The following is a 26,581-nucleotide window of genomic DNA, read 5'->3' as shown; positions in this document are numbered from 1 at the left end:
ATGGAAAGGCCCTTTTGATGAGGTTCAGATCCCCTCGATTCCCAGTCGGGGAATCAAATGATGAGGTTCGGCGCAGGGCACAGTTGTGACGACCCCTTCTGGTCGGCACAGGTCCTTCGTAAAAGAATTTATGAACCCAAAAAGTTAGACTGGCAAAGTTTATTGGCGCTGAGAAGTCAGCCTTTGCTAGGAAGCTGACTTCCTCAGTGGCAAGGTCCCAACAGAGAAGTAAAAGGTCTAGCAGAAGAGTTCTGGCAGAGAGAGAAACAAGGAGTATAGAGAAATCCTGGCAGAAAGATAAAGAGGGGTTAACGCTGCAAAAAGGCCAGGGGGTCCTGATAGGCAGCTATGCCAAGGAGAGAGAGAGGTTCCTTGACCTGGTATGGTCCTGCTTTGGGCCTCTGCAGAGATGAGTGAGCACAAACTTGTTTTATCCTGACTAGGAGCTGGGGGGCAGTTTGAGTTGAAATCAGACCGAGATCTTGCAACTGAATAGAAGATTTCCAATCGAATGGGTGTCTCTGGACTAATCTTCAACTCAATAGCGGGCGTAATCAGTAGGGAGATTATCAATGGGGGTGTGCTGGTCTCCTCCGGGATAACAGAATGAAACTATTTGTCTTGATTCCCTGGGGCGGGACTTTCTCAGGGGAGAGCTTCTCTGAGGGTTCAAGGAGAATTGCTCCCCCATTCAAGGAGTTTCTCAAGCATTTCCCTCATGGTTCCCCCCCCCCTCCAGTCAGGACAGTATCAGGATTCCACCATCACTTTAATGTGATCAGAAACATTTAGAAGATGCTATTGCTTGAGACAGAAACACAAGAAGCTTTCCAAGTATAAAGAGGGGTAAAGAGACCTCCACAGTCATTTGAGCTCATTCTAGAAACACAAGCTACAGCAATAAAACAAAGTAAAGGTCCAAACACTGCCCAAAACAGAAGATAAAATCATTCTCAGCTGCAGATGACATGGAGGTGGATTTAGAAAATCCCAAAGGATCAGCTAAGATCCAGATCAAATCTTCAATAAGGGGCAAAACAATCAGCATTTCTCTATAATATTTACAGACATCAAGATGAAACGACGTGAGAAATCCATTCCAGCAAGGTACAAAACACATAAAGGACCCGGGAGTTGGAGTCTAGAGAGACCCATGGAGGGAAAGGGGATAAATCATGGGAAGAGACGTATTGAGTGCTCGTGACTGGATCACAGCAATATAATTATAACAAGGCTACTTCATTTATAGCTCTAGCGTTACAACAAATTGCCTGGGAGATTTTTTTAGGTGCAAATATAACAATTGTATTTGAAAAAAGCAAAAGGTCTAGAAGCTCAATGAAAAGTGTGAAGTTGGCCTATGGTAACTGAAATTCAAATTCGATTCTGAATCAAAGTCTTCTTAATTGGTACTGTTTAAAAACCAAACCAGAAGTAGACTAGGGGATCCAATTAGATAAGCAATAAACAGCGGAGATCAACAAATTGTAACTCACGGTTTTTCTAAAACTAAAGTTACTAGAGATGGATTCGATTTCTGACAAGAACCGCTAGGAAAATTGGAGAGCGGTTTGGCAGAAATGAGGGTTGAACCAACGGCTTCCATCGTGTGCCATCACAATAAGCTCAAAATGTATAAGTGACCTGAAGATAAAAGGTTATACTATAAAGAAATTAGAAGAGAACAAGAGAAGGGACCTTCACAACCTGCTGGGGGCAGGGGGGAGGCAATTCCTCATGGAAGAAGGAATATGAGAGAAATGACCCCAAAATTAACAAAAATAAATGAATAGACCCAATTCATGGATATAATGAAGATTAAAAAAGAGAATCTGTAAAGTGGAGGGCAATGCTAAAAACTTGCTTCTACTTGAATCAAATATAGATACAATTCTAAGATATATACAAGCTGGCAAGAAAATACAGCACCACGAACCTGTAATAATACCTATTCCTCGATAGATAAATGTTCTCGAGGAGATGAACAGTTTTTGACATAATTGCAAACTCTCAGATACTGCGTGAAATCATGAATGGAGACAAGTAAATTAAAACAACTTCGATTTCACCTCATACTGCAAATTGGCAAAGATGAGAAGAGCTTGTGCTAAAGGGGATGTGGGAAAACAAGTACATTGAGTCACTGGGGGAACTACAAAGTAGTTCACCCGTCCCGGATTTCACGTTAGGACTTTGCAAGAAAAAAAATAAATAAACCTGTACTCTATGTACTCCAAGAAAATCAAAGAGAGAAATAAAGATCCATTTTGGGTGGATTTTCATTGGGGAAGGTACTTTTTCTACAAGCTCTTGAGAGCTGTCAAGGGGAACGAGAGGTAAAGTGACTTACCTGGAGTCAGGGTGTCTTATGCAGAAATGAAGCTCAAATGATGGTCCTTCAGATTTTGAGGTAAGCTCTCTACCTACTCTGTTATCCTGTTTCTAAAAGACCAATAAATGAATAGTATCCATATCATAACCGGGAGATCCTACTGCAAGGAAGTCAACAGTAGAAACCAGCTCAAATTCATGCCAGATCTTCATTAGGGTCTGATTTATGAGAACAAAACGCTGGAAAGAGTCGTGTATTAATTGAGGAATAGATGTAGAAACAACATTGAAACATGATGAAATCTTCTGGTGCAGTCAGAAATGACAAGTAGAGAGAATTCAGAGAAATGTGGGAAGAGTTGTACAAAATGACATAGAGCAAAGGAACCGTATAAACGATGACCAAAACAAATTGGGGCAACAGCGATGTAGTAGATCAGGGGTCCTCAAACTATGGCCCGTGGGCCAGCTGAGGACGTTTATCCCCCTCACCCAGGGCTAGGAAGTTTCTTTATTTAAAGGCCCACAAAACAAAGTTTGTGTTTTGACTATAGTCCGGCCCTCCTACAGTCTGAGGGACAGTGAACTGGCCCCCTACTGAAAAAGTTTGAGGACCCCTGTAGTAGATGGAATACTGGGCCTGAAGTCACAAAGACCTCAATTCCAGTGTGTCCTCAGGCACTCACTCACCATGTGACCCCAGCCAAGTCACTTCACCCTGTTTTCCTCAATTTCTTCACCTTTAAATTGCAAACCACTCCAGTATCTTGGCCAAGAAAAGCCCAGAAAAGACACCCGTGCATTGTCGGTGGAATTGTAAACTGATTCAACCATTCTAGATTGCAGTTTGGCAGTATGCTCTAAGGCTATAAGACTGTTCGTAGTCTTTGATCCAGCAGTATCATTTATTGGGACTGTATCCCAGAGAGATCATACAAATGAAAAAGGACACATGTTTCTGGCAGCCCTTTTTTTGTGGTGGCAAAGAATTGGAAATTGAGAGAATGGTTGAATAAGTTGTGGTATAGGAATGTAATGGAATCTACCGTGCTATAAAAAATCAGCACACCAATTTAAGAAAAACCTGGAAAGACTTACATAAACGGATGTTGGGCAAAATAAGCAGAACCAGGAGAACATTGTACACCCTAACGGCGACATTGTGTGATGATCAACTGTGACTGACTTAGCTCTCTCAGCAATACAATAATCCAAGACAATTCCAAGGGCGTCATGATGGAAAATGGCGTCCATATACAGAGAAAGAACTATGGAGTCTGAACGCAGATCGAAGCATACTATTTTCATTTCTGTGTGTGTGGCTTTTCCCTTTTGTTCTGTTCTTTCACAATATGGCTAATGTGAAAATATGTTTAACATGATTGATTGTATATAACCTAAAAAAAAGAAAAGAAAATCCCAAAGGGGTTATAAAGAGTCAAACATTACTGAAAAACAATCAATCAAATAAAACACAACAAAACAGGACCTGCCAAAATACGTAACATCCTGGCCTGACCAGCAGACATTGTTGGGTCCTGTGTCAGACCCTTTTGCTTAACTCTGTCACAATGGAGACTTCAGTCTGGAGTGGAATGATCTCTTTACCCCTAAAAATGAAAGGGCTAGACCAAAACAATAAAATGCATCTGAGGGAAAAAAAAAAGATCTAAATCTCCAAGTTCCCTTCCAGCTCTGACATTTGGTTTTCTATAGAAATAATTCCTTGGCAATGTAGAGAAAATGAATTTACAGTCATATGTAAAACTGTAGCAAGAAGAAAAGCTTAGAAAAATTAGGTAAAATTTGGGGAAAGGGGAAGAGGGACATATTCTTCTCAGAGAATCTGAGCTGAAAAAGACTCAAACCTGGGAGGAATAGCTGAGAGCCCTCAACCACCTTCAAAAAATTCTATCACATGGACATGGCTCTCTCTTCAACAAGATGATTGGTTGTGCCACAGTTCTCTTTTAATGTCCTGACCCAGTTTCCCCAATTGTCCTATTCAGTTACTCTGCCTCAGGTTATAACCATTCCCTCTTAATGTTAGGATAAAGATCTTTATCCATGTTAGATGTCATTAGAATATCAGGAGCCTCTCCACCAGTACCTCCCTCCATTGTGTCATCCTAAGTGCCTCCCCCTATTAGGTCATCCCCATCCAGGTACCTCCCCCATTGTTCTTGTTACCCTATAAAACGATCTTGTATCTGACATTCCCTGCTGGATTCTTTGATAGTCTCATTCAGCCCTCGGACCAAACTGTGGATCCATTTGGTCCCAGTAAATCTCTCCATTAAATAAATTATTAAATTGTTCTCTAATCTCTATCTTGCTCAGTTTCCCCAGCACTACAGTTGAGGCCAGTTCCAATGATCTTGTGACAGAGAGCCATCTGCACACACGGAGGGGCTTGTGGGGACTGAGTGTGGACCACAACATAGTATTTTCAGTATTTTTGTTGTTCACTCGCTTTTTTTCTTTCTCATTTACTTTTTTTTTTGATCTGATTTTTTCTTGTGCAGCAAGAGAATTGTATCAATATGTATGCATATATTTCTATCACGTTTAACATATATTGGATCACTTGCCATCTAGGGAAGGGGTTGGAATTGGAACACAAGGTTTTGCCAAGGGTCAGTGTTGAAAAATTATCCATGAATATGTTTTGAAAATAAAAAGCTTTTAAAAAATTCTATCATAGATGGATCAAAGATGAACGGGAAAGAAGTGGAACCTGGGGGCAGCTAGGTGGTGCAGTGGATACTTCCTAGCTGTATGACCCTGGGCAAATCACTTAACCCCAATTGCCTCAGGGGAAAAAAAAAGTGAAATCCACACAGAGCAAGAAAGAACAGTCATTTTTATTAGTTGGAACAATGCTATGATGAATTAACATTACTTATGAGAATTTAGAATTAATTAGAAAAGTTGATAGAATTAATTACAATTGTTGATGGAATTAATTACAATTGTTGATGGAATTAATTACAATTGTTGATGGAATGAATTGCAATTGTTGTTGATGGAATGAATTGCAATTGTTGTTGATGGAATGAATTGCAATTGTTGTTGATGGAATGAATTGCAATTGTTGTTCATGGAATGAATTGCAATTATTGATGGAATGAACTGCAATTATTGATGGAATGAACTGCAATTATTGTTGATGGAATGAACTGCAATTGTTGTTGATGGAATGAACTGCAATTGTTGACGGAATTGCAATTGTTGACGGAATTGCAATTGTTGACGGAATTGCAATTGTTGACGGAATTGCAATTGTTGACGGAATTGCAATTGTTGACGGAATTGCAATTGTTGATGGAATCGCAATTCTTGATGGAATCGCAATTCTTGATGGAATCGCAATTCTTGATGGAATTGCAATTTTGATTGGAATTCAATTTTTTATTTAATTTTAATAATAGCACTTTTATTGGATATCATTCTTGATGGAATCAATTTAGCATGAACAATTCTGAGAACCATCTTGTGATCCAATTTTGTGAATCCATCTTAACCCACCTCCCTTAGGAATGGCATTTGATGGACACAATTGTGATGGAAAATTTTAGAATAAACTTAGATGACATAATTAAGTTGATGACATGACAAAAATTGATTATTGACTCAAAAAATCAGACGTATAAATTATTGGAGCCCTTTCAATTAACGATTGTGAGAAATCAACGAAATTGCAGAGATGTGCAAATAGCTAGGTGATTATGGACCATTTCAATCTGTAATGGTTTTATTCTTCATCTGGAGGAGTCTTTTTCTCGAGTATGAGTACTCAGTCTCAGTTCATGTATAGCTCAGGTAGAAATAGATCTTGGTCTGATTCTCTAGCTGATGCTGAGAGCCTGATTTCTTATCAGGAACTGGGCATCATCTAGTATGACTGTCTTCAGAGTATATAATGACTGCCTGCGTAAACCTCAGACTCATTTCCTTCAGCATCGAGTTTCTTTAAGTCTTCTGAGCCAGAGTCCAATTTCTGAAATCCATCCTGATCTCAGGTCATTCTTACAGAGAGGAGTAATAAAAGATTCCGGATAATTTTCATATCACCAGCTGAATTAGTTATTCTAAGTCCATTCTCCTAACTAGTGATGACATCATTAGTTTGACAGTTTCTAGACTTCACTCAAAAGGGCTGTCCCACAAAGTGCATTGATTCACAGTTACTGGTACCTTTCTCTTCTATCATTAATCTCTTTGGGATATAATCCCAGTATAACATCTGGACAAAGTATAAGTTTGATAACTTTGACATAGTTCAAACTTCCAAAATGGTTGGATTGTCACTCACCAACAATGATCAATGTCCATTTCCCATCCTCAACAATCATATTATTTTCCGATTGCAATCGACAGTGTTATTATCTGTTGTTTAATTTGCATTTTCGATTAATAATGACTTGGGCATCTTTCATATGACTAGAAATAGTTTCAATTTTCATCTGAGAATTGTCTTTCATATCTTTGACATTTCAATTGGAGAATGGCGATTTATAAATTGAGTTAATTCTTATATTTGAATGCTTTATCAGAACCTGACTGTAAATATTTTCATTTATTTCCTTCTAATCTTGTCTGCATTGATTTGTTGTAAACTTTTAGTTGGTATAATAAATTTTCATTTTGTGTGAATGATCTAGTTTTTGCAGACCTTCCTTCACGGTCTGAGATTAAATATCATGTTCCTCTAATTTGTTAATGATTTCATTCTTATCTAGGTCATAACCCATTTGACCTTATCTTGGTTGGTTAATGGATCAATCATTTCCATTGTTTCAATTTCAGAATTTATCAAACGTAAGTTCTTATCCAAGCTGGACTTTGGGTTCAAGATAGGTTTATATTTTTGACTTTTTATCTGACTATCTTCCACTGATCAACTAATCTATGGAATCGCAATTCTTGATGGAATCGCAATTCTTGATGGAACGACAATTGTTGATGGAATGACAATTGTTGATGGAATTCGAACTCAGAGTAATAGCATCCAAGGTATAAACCGTGTGTGGACAAGGCCCTTCTCTTCCCAATAACGATGTTGTTGTAGTAGTCATAACTGGAGAATTTGCAAGAGATCGTGAGAACAGGCCTAGGTGCTCTGCTACTGTGTACCTCCATTCGCTCTGAGTTCCTGTAGCTGTTCTTATTCTTCATTGGGAGGAGAGCACTTTTCTCTTTCGATGTTGGCCACGATCTCTTTGTACACATCAGTCATCTGGGAAACAGAAACCCAACCAAACTTAAATGATAGATAAGAAACCAAGGATAGAGTGAGAGCTAAGTCACCTCTGTGGCTTCTATCCCCCCCTCCCAAGCCCTGGCAATTGCTGGAGAGCCCAGTTTTTCTTTATCAGGATAGGGAAGCGGGGAGTCCTATTGCACTCGACCTGTCTCTCAGAGTCAGGCAGTGATGCAGGAAAAGCATTTGGCCAGTGACGTAACAAACCATCACCGGACTGTTCCTTTTCCTTTCAGATCGAGGGTTTTTTCCTATTAAGTCTTTCTGGGAGGCTTCAGTCAGTGCCACACTTCCCAATATGTTCTCCCTAACTTATCTACCCAGCGTGTCATCCCTTGTAACAAAGGAGGAGGAGGGAGAAAAAAAAAGCAGTTCAGGAAAATTAATCATAGCATCAACCAAGTCTGAAAATCTAGGTCCTATTTTAAAGTCCTCGTTGCCTCCTACCCAACTTGGGGTCAAGCATGAAGTCATTAGGATGACAGTGTTCTAAGAACTTGTCACTGCTTTGGGCTGGGGTCCCCACCAAAGTGGCATTTGATTCCCTCAGTTGGACTTGAGCTAATTCCTTTCTCTCTATCCATTTAATCTTCCTGTTTCCCATCCATGGAATTATAGAGTGGGGAATTGCTGAAAGCAAGTCTAACCTCTACCCAAAATGAAAGATCTTCCATATTCTTCACAAACCTCCATTTGAAGACTTCCCATGACGGAAAAGCCACTACCAAGATAAGCTCGTACGTGCCAAACTCTTTGGCCACCTTGAAGGTGCTAATGTTAGCCACTAGCGGTACCATTCCACTTTTGGACAATCGTCAGGAAAGCTTTCCTTATAGGAAACTGCTGGTTGCCTTTCTGTAGCTTCCATCACTGTTCCCAAACTACTGCTAGGGGCGCCACAGTGCCCAAAACTTGGAGTCGGGGAGACCCGAGTTCATACCCTGCGTCAGACACTAACTAGTTGTGGGAATCTTGACAACTAACCTCCGACTGCCTCAGTTTTCTCACTTATAAAATGGGGCTCACAATAGCACTTGCCTCACAGGGTTGTTGTGAGGAGCACATGAGATCATTTTTGTTAGGCCGCTGACACGGTACCTGGCACACGGTAGGTATTTAATAAATGTGTGTTCCCCCCAACCCCCCTAGGTTCCCCTACTCTTGTCTTTGTCTTACCTGACCTTCGTAGGACTTCTTCAAAGTACCCAAGTGGCTAAGAAAGCGAATTCCTAAACCACACCACTTCTCAGCAATTACGTACAAGCCTTCACCATACTGGAAGATTCCAGTGTTCCAGGCTTTGGTCATAAGCCAGAGAATCTTAACTTGTGGGTACTCCTTCTGAAAGCAAGAAAAACAGCTCAGGTGGATGCCCTTCACCCACAATCTATCCCCACCGTGGCAAGGGCCAAGTGGGCTTGCTCCATAGAAAATACTCAAAGGCAAGATGATTAAATGACAAGTTATGCTCAAACCTTGGCCCCCACATTCCCCTCAAAACAGGTATCAGCAACCAAAGAAAGCTCCCAACATAAACAGCTGGGATCCTTGAGTTCCTGTTTCTGTATTGTGGGCCCGATCTGTTCCACTGATCGACCTATATCTTACCCATACCAAATTGTTTTGATGATCACAGTTTTGTGGTATAGTTTGAGATCTGGTACTGCTAGGCACAACTTCACTTTTTTTTTTTTCATCAATTCCCTAGACAATCTGACCCTTTAAGTTCTAGCTCTATAAAGTAATTCTTTGGAGTTTGATTAGTATGGCACCAAATAAGCAAATTAACTTAGATAGCATTCATTGTTTTTAATTATGCTGGCTCAGCCTATCCAGAAGCAATCGGCATTGCTCCAGCTATTCAGATCTGCCTTTGCGGGAAGAGTATTTTGCAATTGTGTTCATGGAGTTCCTGTGTGTGCCTTGGCAGGTGGACTCCAAGTATTTTATACAGGCTATTGCTATTTTCAATGGAATTTCTCTCTCTCTTCCTTTGTTGGTAATATTTTAAAATACTGATGATTTGTGTGGGTTTCGTTTACATCCTACAAGTTTACTGAACTTGCTCATTGTTTCAGCAGAGATATGCTAAAGACTTTAGTTTAAAAAGGCCAAGGCCTCCCATTGCATCTTGATCTATGTCTTGCCACTGGACCCAGATGGCTCTGGAGGGAAAGTGAGACTGGTGACCTTGCCCAGCCCTCTCTCACTTCTAGCCAACTCATTTGCACGGCACGGCATCACCTCCCTGACATCACGGTCCTCTTCGAGAACCAAGGACAAAACAACAACAACCGTTTCAACTAGTTTTTTAGTTGAATATAGTTTAGTTTTCTAAACCACCAAATCATCTGCAACAATGGCAAACTTTGACGCGACAAGTGGAAAAAACCTTTAAGACCAAAGGAGGTGATTCAGGACTCGGAGGCAGGAGGTGGGGGGGGAGAGTCTATTGTACACTGGATAGCTTTCAAGAATGTTATTTTAAATAACGAATGGCAAAAGAACAAAGTAAATCAATGACACACAATTGTATTAAACTATAATGGGGCAATGTACCAATATTATATGGCTAAAGCAGTCTATTAGAGGAAATTGCATCTCTCAACACAAAAGAAAGGAAGAAAACCAATGAATTGACCAGGGAGCTAAAAAAAAAAAAAAAAAACAAATTAATAATCCCTAAACAAGCACAAAAGTAGAATTGTTTAGATCAAAAAAAAAAAAAAAAAACTGAGGTTCTAAAGAAAGCTTTTAAGAGAGACATACATTAATTCAATCAATGAACTGTTGATTTTTTTTTCTTAAATGAGAAGAAAAATGATTTACCCTGAGGGAAAAAAATGGAGGAGGAGGAACTGACAAGGATTGGAAAGGAAACAGGAAGAAAATCATCAGAAACCACTTTAGGAATATGCCAGAGCCAGCCTGAAGCAGCTCCCAGTGCGAGCAGGAATCTGTGAGGAAATCTGCAAATTTTCCAAATCAGAGAGGCTAAAGAAAATGTTAATAATGCAACTGAAAGTGAAAAGTGTGGCCAGATGGTAACCATTTACCCCAGCACTATGACTATACTTGGTTATCTGCCAATCTTAAATGAAAAGGATAAAATATTAAATATCTAAATAGCAAAACAAGAAATATAGAATTTAAATATGCTGAAATTGTGCAGGCCCTAATGGAATTCCCCAAAGGGGCAATCAGGTGCTTCGATGTATTCTCCCGAGTCTCTTGTGTCTCACTCTCTGTGACCTCTGCAATTTCCATGACTGTGTCTCTCGGCTCTATTCAGATGAATCCCAGATCTAGATATGGAGCCCCAGTTCCTCCTTTGAGTTCCAATGCCTAATGCTCATTTGAAACTGGATGGCTCTGGGACATCTTAGGTTCAATATGACCAAAATTCAACTCAAGATCTTTCCAATTAAGCCCTCCTCCTCCCTTTCAAACTTCCCTATTTTTGTTCAATGCACCCCTATCGTTCTTGTGTTTAAGCTTTGTAAACTCAGCATCATCCTCAAATAGCTCCCTTCTTCCTCACTCCTCTTATCCAATCAGTTGACATAGTATGCCGCTTCTCCCCCCCCACCAATACACACACTTCCTGCATCTAATGCCTTCTTTCCACTCACACAGCCACCATTCTAATTCAGACCCCCACCACCTCTCACCTAGATTATTGTTAACAGCCCTGGAAATGTCTCCCTGTTCCAGACCCTCCCCACTCCAGTCTAGTACACATTTTCCTCAAACACAGAGTCTATTGCTTAAACAACTCTATGACTTCATATTGCCTATAGGAAAATAATCTCAACTTGTTCTAAAAGAACAGAGCTATAAAATGTGTCCCCAACCCATCTTTCCTGCCTCATTGGACATTATCTCGTCTTTCACTAGAGCCCAACAAAATTGATAACAAAAGTGCTTTTTATAAATATTCTCTCATTCTCTCTTTAAAACAACTCAGCAAGGTAAATGCTATTATTAGCCCTCTTTTACATTTGAGAAAACTGAGGCAGACACAGGTTAAGTGACTTGACCAATGTCACATGGCTCAAAGGTGTCTGAGGCCAAATTTGAACTCAGGATTTCCTAACTCCAAGCCCAGCACTCTATCTACTGACCTCCAATCTAAACAGAGGCCCCTGTGGAACCAGGATAGACTCAAGACTTTCTCAACTCTCCAGAACAGGGCAGGCTTCTTAAACTTTTCCCACTCACAACCTTTTGCCCAAGAGATTTTTATGTGACCCCGGGGATAAAGGAATATAAAATAGGTACAGAAATCAAACATTTATTGATAACAAATCATAATTTCACAGCCCTCACATTCAGTTACAAGGTCCCATCTGGGACTGCAAATCAGTTTAAAAAGCTGGACTCTAGAAAAGATCAATAAAAACACATACATCTCCTTATGTGATTCAGTCAACTGAATTATAATCCATCTCTAACAGTCAGTGCTCCTTTTTTCCTGCTCACTAAGAAGTCCAGCTAGTCCTTCAGGAAGTAATAATCAGTGACCACATGGGGCTGTTCTCTAGGGCAAGGCGCCCCACCAGTCACCTACTTGGTATGGAATGGTTTTCTCTCAGGCTGTTTCACACCAACTACAATTCCTTAACAGGACTTTGAAGATCTTGACAACAGGATGAAGGCTTACCCTACCACTAGTTTCTATGAGTTTTTCTGACCTCAGGCCTTTTTCAGCCAATCTCTCAACCACAAGCGATATTAAAACTACATTTTCTTGGGGAAGGGGAGGGAAGGGAAGGGAAGAGAAAAATTTGGAACACAAAGGCCTACAAAAATGAATATTGAAAACTATCTTTACATGTATCTGGAAAAATAAAATACTACTGAGAAAAGAAAAAAGTTGGTTCATGCTTCTTGTTCCAATGATCTTCAGATGGCATAGTGCCAGATCAGCCTAAACTTTTCCTCCTAAACTTTTAGGTTTGAGTCAAGTCATTGACAGGTACAGCAGTCATAGCATCATTCTGCGTCAATTTTCTCTACTTGCTACCAAACCCTAGACAAGCCTTTAATTCATGGAGATTATTGGGATGGCCAGCTGCTGACGACTTCGATCTAAGCTGCATCTGTACTCACTTACTGCCAAAAGAGGCACTTATCTATTGACAGTTTCCTTTCATCCATCTTTTGTTATGTTCCTTCAAGGTCTACGTGACCACTCAGGAGCCCCAGTGAAAAAACTGACAGTCAATAAACTCCAAAGGCACAATCTCCTACTGGCAAAGTGTGTTCAACGATCTCTTTTAAACATTAGCTACCTGAAGGATCAATAACATCCAAGACGATCTCATTCAGGCCTTGCATAACACTGTGCAGTTAAAGACTGTCTTTACTAAATGGAAGAAAACTGTCTTGACAATTGCTGATGGCATGACTGTGGCCGCAGAAAACAGACGCCCCACTGCAGGTGGTGATTGGGGCGGGGGGCAGCATCGAAACAATGAAGACTAATCCCAGTTGAACATTCTGTGTCTGTTCAGAGACAATTAACTCAATTATACACGTCCTGCTGAATAGAGCTGAAGAAAAATCACAAAACTGGGTTGACTGTAGCCACTACAAATTTATGTTACATAATCTCCACCGGCTCTCACAGATGTAAAGCCATCCTCTTAAAGCCCCCTAATCAATTCCTTCTCCCACTCTCCATAGGGGCTCTTCCAAACCTTAAGGGTCCCAAGACAACAGGCCTACTATGGGCCAGGCACTATACTAAGTGCTAGAGATTTGAAGAAAAGCAAAATCTGCCCTCAAGGAGCTCCCAGTCTGAGGTGAGAAGGAAGAGAATTTCGGGCATAGGAACACAAATGCCTAGAGTCAGGAGATGGCGTGCCTTATGCAAGAAAGCCCCAAAAGGCCAGCGCCTACTCGATGTTCCTCATATGTGCCCCTCTACCCTTTGCATAAGTCGTTCCTCCTAGGCCTGGAATGTCTTCTCTCTGCATGGGACTCTTAGAATCCCTAAGTTTCCTCCTAAGCTTAGCTTAGGTGCCACCTCCCACATGAAGCCTTTCTGGATTCCATTATACACTGGGTGAGTGTTTGGGGATATATTTAGCATTTACTTCTGTATGTGTGTGTTACTTTTCCTGAGATAAGGTAAACCCCTTTCCTTTTTTGGGGGGGGAGGGGAGGTCTCTGTACCCACCCCTAGTGCCCAGCATAGCTTTAAAATGTTGATTTTAAAGGAGGACTTGGTGAGTGATTGGATATGGCAGATAAACAAGGAGCAGTCAAATACTACTGAAAGAGGGGAGGTAGCATTGAATTGGAGGTAGAGGGAAGACTAGCAGGAAGATGGCAAGTTCAACAAGCTTCAAAGTGAAATGGGAAGTGCTGATGGCACACCCAATTAGAAATGTCCTGCAGGTAATTGGCAATATGGGATCCCACCTCAAAAGAGTAGTTGGGGCTGAAGATGTAGATTTGTGAGTCATCAGCATCAAGGGGATGTTTAAAGCCATTTGGCAGGCCGAGATATCAGCAGGAAAGATCGTAGAAAGGACCCAACTTCAGGAAACGTCCATGGTCAGGAGTGTGTGTGGAGGAATAATGAGAAGGAATGATCGGAGGGTGGTTAATAGTGGCAAATGCTGCTGAGAGGTCAAGGAGAATGAAAGCTGAGAAAAAGCCATTGCAGATGGCAGAGATGACCTCTTAGTGAGCAATCTGAGTAGTAGGGATGGAAGACACATTATAGGGAATTTAGCGGTGAGTGGGCAGGCAGTAATGGAGACAGGAGGTACACGCCATTCTTTTGATAAGTTTGGCAGTAAAAGGAAGGGGAGAAATGAGATGGGGGGCAGCTAGAGAGGAGAGTGGGGTCACAGGAAATTTTTCCCCATGATGAATGTATTTCTCGAAGGTGAAAAGGAAGAAACTCAGAGAAGAAATTAAGAAGAGAGATGGAGAAAGGGAGAGTGAGGTGCCTCAGTAGGTCCAAGTGAATGGGATAGATAACACAAGTTTCCTCTTAGACTGGAGAAAAGAATGAGTGCATGCATAGGGGAAGTGAAAATGAGCTAAAGTGAAGGAGGAGATAGATAAGGGAGCTCACACGAGATGACATTTAATTCAGAAAAGGAAAGTATGGGGTCATCTGCCCACAACCAGGGAGGTGGAGCCAAAGGCTTAAGGAAAGAAGAAAAGGCTTAGAGCTGGGCCTCTTTGGAACACAGCCCATTAGGGTGTCAAACCTATGGGCCAGAGATCTTTACACATCAATAGATATGCAATGGACTAGGTCTGCAGGACTTTGTATTTTTCCCAGAAATGTTATACCATTCAGGAGCAAGAAGAGAGAAAATGGACAGCGGGGGGTCATCCAAGGTTGGTGCAGGGGACACAACAGGATGTTTAGAGAGGATGGTAAAGAAGGGGGATCTAGGCTTTACATCAGAAGTGGAAGGATGAGGGTATACTTCCATACCCAAAATAGCAATGGGGGATGAGGTACTTTTCTGCTTGCCCACTAAGTTCAAGGGAGAAAAAGAAGGTAAGATTTCCATCAGAGATTGCACTTGGGTTTCAGTGAATGCAAAAAGGTGAAAAAAAGGCTCAACGTACAAGGAGATCTTGTGCCCAATAGCAGAGGTTGAGTGACATGGTTGAGGATCAAACAGAGGTGACAAAAGTCAATGAAAAACTGATTCTCTCTCAGCTTCATACCTGGCCAAGAGCCGCCTAGGACAGATGTCCCAAATTATGGACTCTACCTCTTTCCACAAGTGGTCTTGGTAGCTCTGAGATCTCATGTCATAGTTCGGAAGCTTTTCCCTACCTTCAGAGCTGCCCAAACCTTCCTCTAAAGCAAAGATTGTTCCTTCTTCCTGCCTGTGTCAAATCAGGTTGGACTAGGACGGCCTATGAGATTCTGGTCCCGGCTTCTGCACCACTCAGCAGCTTTCTTGAAGACAATTAGCCCCTGGGATGGGGGGTGTAGGGGGATGGGCGGGACTGGAGGATGGAGCAGAGCTTCTATCACATTTACTTTCTCTAACAGCCAGAATATGCCAGTGGATAGAGGTGCTTGATAAAGGTCATTTGATCAATAAAGAAGAAATGGTAACTAGAGAAAACGAATATGTACAAGATGTTCTTGTGAACAAAACAACCTGCAACCTCAACAAACAGGACATGAGAAAAGTCACATCAGTAACCAGAATAGCTCATCCCTTAAGTAGGGAAAATAAGCTACACCAGAGAAATAACCCAACTAGCAAATTAATCTCTGCCTGAAAAGTTAACTTGTTCAATTATGTTTTGGGAGACAAGCAGCAGGAGCCGGGAACTGGATCAGAAAGAAATTAGCAAGCATTCAGGCTGGGACAGGAGTTCCTCCCGAAGGTTCTTTTCACTCAAGATTTCCTCTCTCTGGAAAACTGAGAACCGGAAATGGGGTTGGGCTCTTTTAGGGGGAAAGAGAATGCAACCCTGCAAGGCCTCCCCTTTTCTCTCTTCCTTTCCCTCCCTTCTTCTCCCCCCCCCCCTCTGGAGAAGAGGGCAAGAGGGTTCAGGCTTAAGACCATTTGCATTACTACATAAACATCCGTCCAGAGGAAAGACTCAGAGATTAAAAATGGACTCTTTTCTTCTTCCCAAAGGGAACTTGACAAATTCTCCCAAGGTGCTTCAGTTACTAGTCAAATTACTAAGGACCAATTAGAGAAACTGTCATTCCCCAGATGCCAGGAGATTCCCAGCAAGACCCAACTTGTAGTGGGCACAGAATCACAGGATCATAGATTCTTGGCTTCAAAGGGACCTTAGTGGGCATCAAGGGCGACCCCAAGGCTTGGAAAGGTTAAGTGGTTTGTTTAAGGTCACACAGGTCAATGCCAACTTGTACCAAACCTCACATCTGGACTGGTTCACAGATAATTGTAGCCGGGCCAATTGAGCTCAGACAGGAAAGACCAACCTTTACAGCTAATCTGCTCCCAGCCAAGGTCTTTGATTCACCTATCAAAGCAGACCACAGCCCCAGACTAGCAGAGTGAGGAGCAGGAAGCCACTTCTTTTGCTCTGCCCCTGCTTGGTTCTAGGGACCCCGAGTTCTGGGGCAGAAAGCCTTTCCTCCAAACAGTTGTTTCCCAGTCTCCTGGATGAACTAGGGGTACTGGAAGAGAAGATTCTCTAAGCTGCTTCATTTCCCCTTCTCCTTAGCTACCAAGAAAGGTCTTTGTAGGAGGAAATCCAATAAACAATGCCTTCTGGCTTCCAAGGAACTAACAAGTGCTGTCCCATCCCAGCCAGGAGCCATTGGAGGTGAGAAAAGTTTGCCATCTTCCAACTAGACTTACCTCAACAAGCTGTACCCTCCCAAGCTTTCACGATTCCCACTACAATGCACATCCTTGCCAAGTTGTTAACCAAGCTCTGCCTGGAGGCCTCCAGCTAGACTCTCGTTGCTGTGCTGCTCCAATTGTTAGGAAGTTTATCCTCAAGTCGAGAACTAAAGTTTATCTCCTTAGAGCTCACACCAATTAGTCAGAGCTCTTCTGCCCAGGGCCAAGTAAACCAAATCTAAATTTTAGTGCCCGCCCCCTTCCACTGTGCCCTCTGGGCTGCCAACTCTGTAGGCAACAAACTTGCTTTCATCTTAAACCTTTTCATCTCCCACTCCTCCTACCTCCACCTCCAGTTCCCCCAGTGGCCCAGCTTCCCTGGGCTCACCTCCTAGACCTGGTTGCACTTGTACCCATTACCTCTGACTCACTGGGCAAGGCAGAGAAGTTGGACTCCTCCCCGTTCCCTATGGCCACTCTCGGTTTTCCCTCTACCGCCCTACCTGGTAGCTATTGTCTCCAGACCACCAGAGCACTCCCCTTCTCTCCTCAATGAGTTCAGGGCCTGGCTCTCAGCCTCTCCTCTTTAACTCTTGCCTTCAGCCCAAGAGATTTCCATCTCCACACTGATGTTCCCTCAAGCACCTCCCCTTCCCAGGTTCTCAGCTGCCTCAGTTCTCATGACCCACTCCTTCACCCACCTCAGTTACACACAGGGATGGCCATACTCTTCATCTTTCTATCACTCACAGAAGTACCCCTAAGGCTCATCCCTTCCTTATCTGTGCAACCAGTTGTCATTCATGCTACCTCTCCTTCCGCCTTGCAACCTCTAGCCCTCTTCCTCCTTACCAAGACCTTCATCCCCTCAGCTTTTTCCCCACACCTGTCACTGCTGCTCTGGCCACACCCTCCTCCCTTCACCATCTTGATCCCTTGGCAAATCGGCTCAGCTCTACAGTGTCCTCTTCTCTCCAGTTCCTTGCCCCCTATTATTAATCTTTCCCTGCCAAGGTTCAGCCTTCGATTATTCAACACCATGGGGATAAGAGGGGAGGTAACTCTGGTGAGAATAACTATGGAGAAAATCATAAAACTATGCTGATTTTTTCTACTACTGGGTTCTCACTGCTGCCACCCTGCTCGAGGCCATTTGGAAGCTGCAAGGAAGGTAGAGCTCTGAAATCGGTGGCTTTTCATATTGGGATATTCATGAGCAATTCATTTAAGGGGAAGGACAATGGCAAGTAGCCCTTCTCCAAGGAATCCCCAAAGCTCTAGCAAAGCCCCTCAGCCCCAGCAAGAGCTGCAATGGAGACTGGCCTTTGACCTCCACCACTCACATGCCATCCGTGCGACATAAAGGTCATTAGACCATATCTACCCTGAAACACACTGAGCAGAAGGCAGGAACCTGGGTCCACGTCTAATACCCACTCTTGAAGGACAGTAACCTGGGTCCACGTCTAATACCCACTCTTGAAGGACAGTAACCTGGGTCCACGTCTAATACCCACTCTTGAAGGACAGTAACCTGGGTCCACGTCTAATACCCACTCTTGAAGGACAGTAACCTGGGTCCACGTCTAATACCCACTCTTGAAGGACAGTAACCTGGGTCCACGTCTAATACCCACTCTTGAAGGACAGTAACCTGGGTCCACGTCTAATACCCACTCTTGAAGGACAGTAACCTGGGTCCACGTCTAATACCCACTCTTGAAGTATGTTTCTTAGCTCCACTTACTGAGCGACTGATCACATTAAGAGCATCTTCGAAGAAACTCCAGATTTCTTCCAAGATGTGCATATCTGGTTCCAATACTTCGTCTGGTAGTGAAATATTAATGAAACTGTGCAGGCATTTGCTGGCAATTAAAAAAGAGAGTATTGTTTAGAAGTCCGATGAAATAAAAGATGCCCAGAATCCCAAGCCCAGGTGTGAGTTCAGAGGGGCTCTCCACAACTATCCGGGGGACTAGGTACACACGCCTGAAGGGATGACTGCCTCATCCTGCTTGTCACCATTTCCAAAGCTGTGGCAATAGTGGTCATTCTATTTTAGGGGTTGGGCCAATTTACAGATACGCTTTTATTTCTCAATCAGGCAACAAAATGTGGGATCTTAGCTGGGCAGTTCCTGGACTGGGAAACTGTATAGATAGGATAATTTCTTCCGTAAAATCTCATTTCCCCATGTTTGTACATGAAGAATTGTACAGAGGAACTGTAGCCGTGCAGGGTACTCAACTGCTCCTTGACAAAAGACCCAGGCCCATTGCATATTCTATTAACATACACAGACTAGCTGTACTTCCTCATTCTCTTGGTACCTGGAAAGGGCCCTAAGAAAGGGAGCAGATTCCTTGAAGGATGGGGAAAGAGATAGGAATGGGGGGGGGAGGGGAAGAGATGCTAGGCAGTAACAAGCCCTCTCCTGCCCTTAGAAAACCTTTGAGCCATCTGGGGAGGGGGGCCAGGGTTTCTCAGCCTCTCTTCTAATGAGAGACATGCTGAGGGCAGGCCCTGTGTTTTCTGGTGCTCTTTCTGCCTGCTATTGTTTTCAGTGATCTCAGCCCCATGTGCCAACCTGGCCTGGCTCGGGTGTCCAAGCACTCCCCCTCACCTGTACTTCATAGTATTAATAGTCGTTCCTTGTAGATAAATAGATATGGCCTTTTTCAAGGTCTGTTTCGCAATTTCGGGATAGTGGGCTGGAGGCTCCATTACCACAGCTTTAAAAACAAAGGAGAATAGGGAAGGTTCTCAGTAAAGACAGCAACATTTTCTGAGCATCAGCCACAGCAGAGTCTGTCACACACCTACTACAGGCCATGGAGATCATACTTTGATCAAGATGGTTTGAAATCAAGCAAACTCATTTTCTACAATGACAAACCCACAAGTGCTTTTGGAGATCCCTTGTTCCTTCTCTAGGCCAGAGATCCCAGGCTGTGGTCTAGAATCTATCTTGTTGATATTCACTGATGACTTTTACTGTGCGTGTGGGTGTGTGCGTGTGCACAAGCCTCTACTGGGTTCTTAGAAATGAAGCAAAGACATGGAGCTCACTTGAAGAGGGTTCTACTAACAAGGAGGAGGAGATTAACAAAAGGAGCTTGGGAGTGGGCAGTGGGATCCCAAAATGGAGAAAGAAAAGGCTGCCAAGACAGACAGATGCTGTATTAACTGAGGCCCGATCAAGAGAACCATCTTGGGATCCAGGATCAATGGCAAGATTTTTCCCAGGGGCCTCCTAGTCAGACATGCTTTTCATGCTCTCCAAAGAGGTGGGCCCACAGTATCACACATGTATAGTTGCTGGGGCAACCGAAAGCTTCTTTGTCATAAAAAAGGTTCTACTGTGGGGAAGGCAGGGTTTTAACGAAGTAACAATGGAAAAAAACAAACAAAAACAATGAACTAACAACCCAGAAAGCAAGGCTAAGAGCTCGGCTCCGAAATGGCCATTCCTCCCCCAGTTATAGCAAAGGCAAAGTAAATAGAATCCTTACATGCAATTGTTTCTAGTATTTTGGTCTCTAAATGAGGCATCTCCCACATACAATCCAGGACGGAAGGGAGACTTGGATCATTCAGTTTGGCTTTGGCTTCAATCTCATAAAGGAGAAGCAAATTCTCAGTTGGATCTTTGGCGTTATCTCCTGAGGAAGAGGTAAAAAAGGCAGCCATTAGGTGATTACAGCCCATCATTCTCTCCTGCTCTAAGTTCTCATCTAGGGAACTTTGCAGGAGGAAGAAAAGGAATTTCATTTACAACTCAAAAGGTTATTCTAGGCCCCACCCCCCCGCGCCCCGGACAGATTCCTCCCCCCTTCCAAATCTTTCAACCCACAGATCCCGTCAACACTGGCCATATTCACTAGCAGCACCCACACTTTTTGAAGTCAATGCCAGGTTTACCAATGGCCGGAAGAAAGGCCAGAGCAACACTGTGGGCTCTCCCACCTGTGGAGATTCTAATAATGTAACCTGAACTTTGTAGTCACTCAAAAGGAGAGAGGGGAGAGGTGTGTCTCACTGTTGGCGATTCTTGGGTGTCAGAAGGTTACCGCAGGACAAACACATACAAGCGGGCCCTCCGAGGCCCACACAACCACAGTGACAAGTGGCCACCTCCCCCTCTACCGGAACCACCTTGGGAGTCGGGACTCTAAATGCCTCCCAACTCCCATGAGGCCGCTGGTTCAAATTTTGAACAAACTCATAATTGTTGGGCAGTCCCAGGCGCTGAAATCTGACCTGAGATCTGACTCTTCTCTGCCTAAAAACATACATGGGCAACCTCCAACCTAAAATGAATCAGAGGTGTGTGTGTATGTGGGGGGGAAGCCAGTCCTTCCCATTAAAAGCTTTCTGCTCTCCTGGGCATGGCAATTAAGAAATAATCTTTCATAGATAGCAGGGTCCTGACTGTTAAACATCTTGAAAAAGGTCTCTATACCTGATGCTTCCATTTCATTATTATCTAACCTCAATCTGGTACAATTGGGTTTCTGCAGGGGTGGGCAAGCAACAAGCATTTATTAAGCACCTGCCAAGTACCAACCGTCACCAATCATCTGATTATTCAGAACATTGAGTTTTGTTTTTTGCTTTTTACAATGCCCAGCTTCCTCAGGTAGACAAGCGCCTTAGGTCTGAGACACCTTAAGCTCTCTTGATTCTCCTCTTCCTTTCTCTCTTTAGCTGTACCTTTCATATCTCCTTTGCAAGTTCTTCATTGGCCTGGGCGTTTTACTCAGCTCTCTCTTTTAGGGGCCATTCTCAGAACTCCAGCTCTAGGGAGATGACTCCCCAATCTATATGGGAGCCCATGACCCAGCTTGTGCCACAAACCTGTATCTCCAGGGGTTTAAAGCTCTACCTACCTGAACAACCCAACACCACCTAAAATTCAACCTGCCACAAAAGAAACCTTGCTCCACTCACTTCTCCTGATTTGACTGTTCCTGTCTACCATACAACTTCTGCTGACCAAAGATGAAACGTTGGGCTTCTCTCGGATTGTCTCCTCTCATTTCAAATCTCTAAACAAGATACGTTGATTACAAAAGATAACTTGCAATCAAGGAACCCATTAGGTTTTGCTAGTGATAATTTCAATATTCCATCAGTTCCAGTTTCTAGTGGTTGGACCAGTCTTGTGTTACTTCAACTCCAAATTACATTTTTATTTATTCTTTTAAATACGTTCCAATTATATCTTTAAAAGCTTTTTTGTTATATTTTGAAGTCTGATCTGTTTCCCTCCCTTCTCAAGCCCTCTTTAAAGAAGGCCACCATTTGACATGTGGAAGCATACGATACCCACTTCTCTGTAGCAGTTCTTTCTTTAGAAGCAAATGGCATCTTCCTTTCACTTTGTAGTTGACTTGAATGATCCTATTATTCTAAATAACTTGGTCATTCGCAGACAGTAAAGATTGACTTTATTGCTGCTACCGTATATGACGTTATCTTGGTCCTGCTCATTTCACTTATTTTATGCGACTCTTTGCAGTTTCTAAAAGCAACCTGCTCATCATTTCTTACATCACGATCATATAAACACAACTCATTCAACCATTGTCCAATCGATGGGCACCCCCTCAACATCCAGTTCTTTTTGCCACCACAGAGGGAGCTGCTATAAATATTTTAGAACATGCAAGTTCTTTTTCTTTTTCCCTGATCATCTTGGGAAATGGACTTAATGGTGGGATTACTGGGCAGAAATGGCAGTTCTCCAGAAACTACATAATTTTCTTCCCAAATTCCCAGCTCCCATCGTACCTATTTGTTTCAGGATGTTCACGATTTTTCTGCAGCCGTGTACGTGTTCAATGGCATGAGTCAGCATTTCAGCCTATGTAGCAAAAAGGACAGCATTAAGTTAGAACAAGGGATCTCTCAACTACTTGTCAACACATCTCACAACAATTTGTCAAAAAGCAGTTTTGAAAACCAAACATCTTCACGGGCCAACTGAATGGGAGCCGAGTTTACCTCCATTTCTAAAACCACCGAGGCCTCCTGATAGAGGTCATAGTCCTAATACCCCTGGAAAAAGGAGGAAAGCTCAGCAAGAAACCCGGGGGCATAGCAATGTCTTTGGTGAATCCTAACACCATCTGGTGAGTCCGAGAAATAAGACTAAGTTACCAGGATAGAGATTATATAAGAGATGCCCCTCGATCTCCTCCTGCCCTTCTCCTCTGCCCACCTACACATAAGGGGGAAAACAATTGGGACATGATGACTGCAACCTAGCAGCAGCCTTTAGTCATCTCTCCTCAGCTGAGAACAGCCTCAGAGAACAAGAAACACATTGGGGGAGGGGGAAGGCCTCCAAGCACACCAGAACTTGGCAAGGTCTCAGCAGAGACCCCCAGAACATTGTGATCTAAGCCCCAGGTGTGGGAGGGCCTGGACTAAGAAGAGTAAAGGAAGCAGACTATTCTTGATGGCCTACCTTTCAGAACCCCATTCAAAGGCAAGAAAGCTCAAAGAAAAGGTGTTCAATTTTATTAAGTTCCAGGGAAAGATAAGGAAAGGCATGAGGGAGGGGGAAGAGTATGGAAAAATACAGGTAGTAGAAACTAGAATGGCCAGTCTTGGGAGTTTTCCAAAGAATCTGCTGCTTCTTTTCCCCATTTTTGCCCAATCCACTGAGGCACAGCCCTCAGTGGGGTACCACCTCGGGACTATTTCTCCAACAGAAAGAACCTATGAAAAAAGGGAAAGCCTATAACCCCACTGACAGGGATGACCAGTTTGAATTCTGGCTCTGCTACTTTTAGCCTATAAAGCCATTATCACTTCTCTCGATTGAGGCTTCATCACCTGTAAAATGGGGACAATAATACCCAGCTCACAAGAAAAGTATTCTGTAGATAATGCCTTATCGCTGAAATCCCAGCAGCAGACCCCTCACTCCCTCAATTTCTAAATGTTTTTGGAGACGGTCAAAGACAGAAGTGGTCAAAAAGCACAACTGCGTCAGTCTGGGTGCCCCCAACGTCTTAAGGCAGAATATTTCAAACTGCCCCAAGACTTTGGGGATACACAGGCTTCACAGAGAAAAAGGTCTGAAAAAAGGGAGGGTAAAAGAAATATGATGGCAGATAATCTAGCTCAACTAATTGTTCACTACCTGTGTGACCTTGGGTCAGCCACTTAACCACTCAGAACCTCAGTTTTCTCATCTGCAAAAATGAGAAGGCTGTTAGAAGTTCTCAAAAGTTCATTCCTACTCTAGAACCAGCATTCCAGCTGTTTTGGATCTTGGGAACAAGGAAGCATAAAATTTTGCACTTAAGAGACAGAAGAAAAGCAAAAGGAGAGTTTGTCCTGGAGACAGGTAACCAAAGGCCCAAGTCAGACGAGAGTGGAAAGGAAAGTCCAGGTCTGAAAAATATCAGAGGAAGCCAAACGGTCATAATTGGCTCATGACAGGAGAAAGAAGTGAAGCACCAAGGCTGACCCTCACAAGTTGGCATCTGAGAGAATGAGATGCTCTCTTGTTCCCGAGGCATAAGAATATGGACACTGAAAGGAGGATTCAGACCCAGATCGGTGCTCTCTCATTCATACTTAGCTTGAGTTAATGAGATTTTTAAGAGATGTCAGAATGACATGTAGTGCCGGATTGAGAATGCAAGCTCGATTCAGTCAAGTGGGTTTCTTACTGAAGCAAGTCAACCTCTGAGTCACTTCCTTCGAGACGCTGTCAAAATTGCCAAAGTGGATGAAATCTCCCAAAGAAAGAATACGAAAAGAAAAACGGCAAAGAATTTGGGTAAAAAACCTGGAGGCCTTCATAGATATAGGGACCCACAGAGATGAAGAATCCCTTCCAAAGAGACAGCACAGAGTCTGTCTCTTTCCAAGGGGACAGAGATGCCCAAGACCAGGTGATAGAGGAACTTAGGAGCTGTTCAAAAAAACAGGCCAAGCAGGGGCACTGAAGGCCTCTGGGAACAAGATGGGAGTGAAAACAGAGCTGAATGGAAGGCAAGTTGGAAGTGAAGCAAGCACCAGATCAAAGGAAGGGAAACCACTTGAGAGAAACAATCCCGTTCCCATTGCTTGAATCTTTGCATTCTAGCTAGACAGTGAACTCTCCTTTTTGCCATGTTACCTTTTGGGAAGCATCTGTAGCGTTCCTGCCTAGTTCTAAATCCGCGGCAGCCGCCATCAGCAAACATGTTTTTTGAGAAACTAAAACTGCTTTTTCAGTGGGACATAGTTGTGATAGCTGAGAAGAAATAAGCAAAACGCGAATGAATGGTGAAAACTCTGCTGGACCAAAAAAAATTAGAAAGCTTATCAGTCATAGCCCATTTGGACACCATAGTATATCCCACGGATAAGCATTCTTTGGATTATCGGGGCTTGGATTTTCATTTCACCCTGATTTTGTGGAGTCTGTAACACCTTCCTTAGGAGATCCTACCCTACCAGCAGCAGGAACTGCCTTCTGCCCTAGAGTTCATTTAACACGTGCTTTTTCTCCTCACTTTGTGTTATAATTTCCAAATTTCCTTATGACAAGCAGAGTCCTTGGTATGAAAGAAAACTGAAATGAGTTTGCTCAGAGGCAGTCCAGGGTAATGGGCAGAAGGCTTTAAGTTCCATCTCTGACACATACTAGCTGGATGATCCTCAACCTTAACTTGTTGGGGGTCTGGAGACTAAAACCTTCAGGTAAGTTGATGAACGGCATTGATAGAGGGCCTTACCACGCTGGGAGTTTCCTAACCCACTGAATTCTCTAGTCTGCACCAAAAGGACCCAACACATTGGACAAAATTTTGTCCTTCACTTGGAATGAGGAACACTCCCTGGACTCTCACTGGGGAAAACCAAACCACCCAAAACCTGCACAATCCAAAGCCATGTGCAAATCTCAAGTACCACCCCCACTGAAATCATTGGGTCCATCTGACAGAAAAAAACTGAGGCCCAAAGGGGAAACCACAAGGGAAGTGGAAGAGCCAGGCCCACATTCTGAAACCAACTAGTCCTAACCATTAATGACAGGTAGTTCTCCTCTGGGATCTCCAGCATTATATTCAGCAGAATTTCAAGCCCCTTTCACTCTCTATGGCTCTTTCTGGGCCTCCATTTCCTACTCTGTAAATTAAGAGGGTAGAATTCAAAGACTTTCCAATTGTTACTTTCCAGGATATATTAAAGCAGAGCAGACATGGCCATGGAGCTTGCAGGAAGAAAGGCCTATATTCTCTGGGGAAGGCTGGGGTGGGGGTGGGGGGGATTCCTCTCTATCACTCATACCACACCCTAGGAGTGCCCACCTCCTTTTAAGTCCAGCCCTGCTTACAGACATTTGAAGGTCCCTTGGCTCTGAGCCAATTTTCAATTCTGACATTTTATACTTAGCATCTGGCTCTAGGCCACCCCTTTAGCACAGCCCTGTTTTTAGATCCCCATCAGAAGAACCGTACTTCAAATGACAGCAGGAAGAAGTCGCGCATGATGTCCAAGCACTTCTCGCACTGCATTGCCAAGTTCCAGGCTTAAAGTAAAAACACCAGAGTAACAGATGAAAACCTTTGGAGCGTCATCTCTACCTTTAAGTTTATTCACTGTAAAACCTATCCTGCTATATTAGTGTAGTCAGGGGACTCAGGTAAGTCCT

The 26,581-nt window shown here is 43.1% G+C and overlaps 1 protein-coding gene across 1 annotated transcript in view; it reads right to left on the bottom strand.

Annotated features, from left to right (window-relative positions):
• Positions 1-7,223: 7,223 nt before the first annotated feature.
• The window catches only part of TEX11 (testis expressed 11), a 75,205-nt gene continuing 55,847 nt past the window's right edge, over positions 7,224-26,581 (bottom strand). The window contains exons 14-21 of the mRNA XM_031944978.1: positions 26,388-26,458; positions 25,061-25,177; positions 22,714-22,786; positions 20,433-20,582; positions 19,544-19,652; positions 18,665-18,785; positions 8,771-8,935; positions 7,224-7,570 (exon numbers count right to left, since the gene is read on the bottom strand). Of these exons, the coding sequence (XP_031800838.1) occupies positions 7,499-7,570; positions 8,771-8,935; positions 18,665-18,785; positions 19,544-19,652; positions 20,433-20,582; positions 22,714-22,786; positions 25,061-25,177; positions 26,388-26,458 (878 nt within the window). The 3' untranslated portion in view covers positions 7,224-7,498. The remainder of the gene's footprint in view (positions 7,571-8,770; positions 8,936-18,664; positions 18,786-19,543; positions 19,653-20,432; positions 20,583-22,713; positions 22,787-25,060; positions 25,178-26,387; positions 26,459-26,581) is intronic.

The sequence above is a fragment of the Sarcophilus harrisii genome, chromosome X (assembly GCF_902635505.1).
Source record: "Sarcophilus harrisii chromosome X, mSarHar1.11, whole genome shotgun sequence".
In the NCBI taxonomy this organism is placed as follows: Eukaryota; Metazoa; Chordata; class Mammalia; order Dasyuromorphia; family Dasyuridae; genus Sarcophilus; species Sarcophilus harrisii.
The sequence above is the reverse complement of the archived record's forward strand: the minus strand, read 5'-3'. Positions and strand labels throughout refer to the sequence as shown.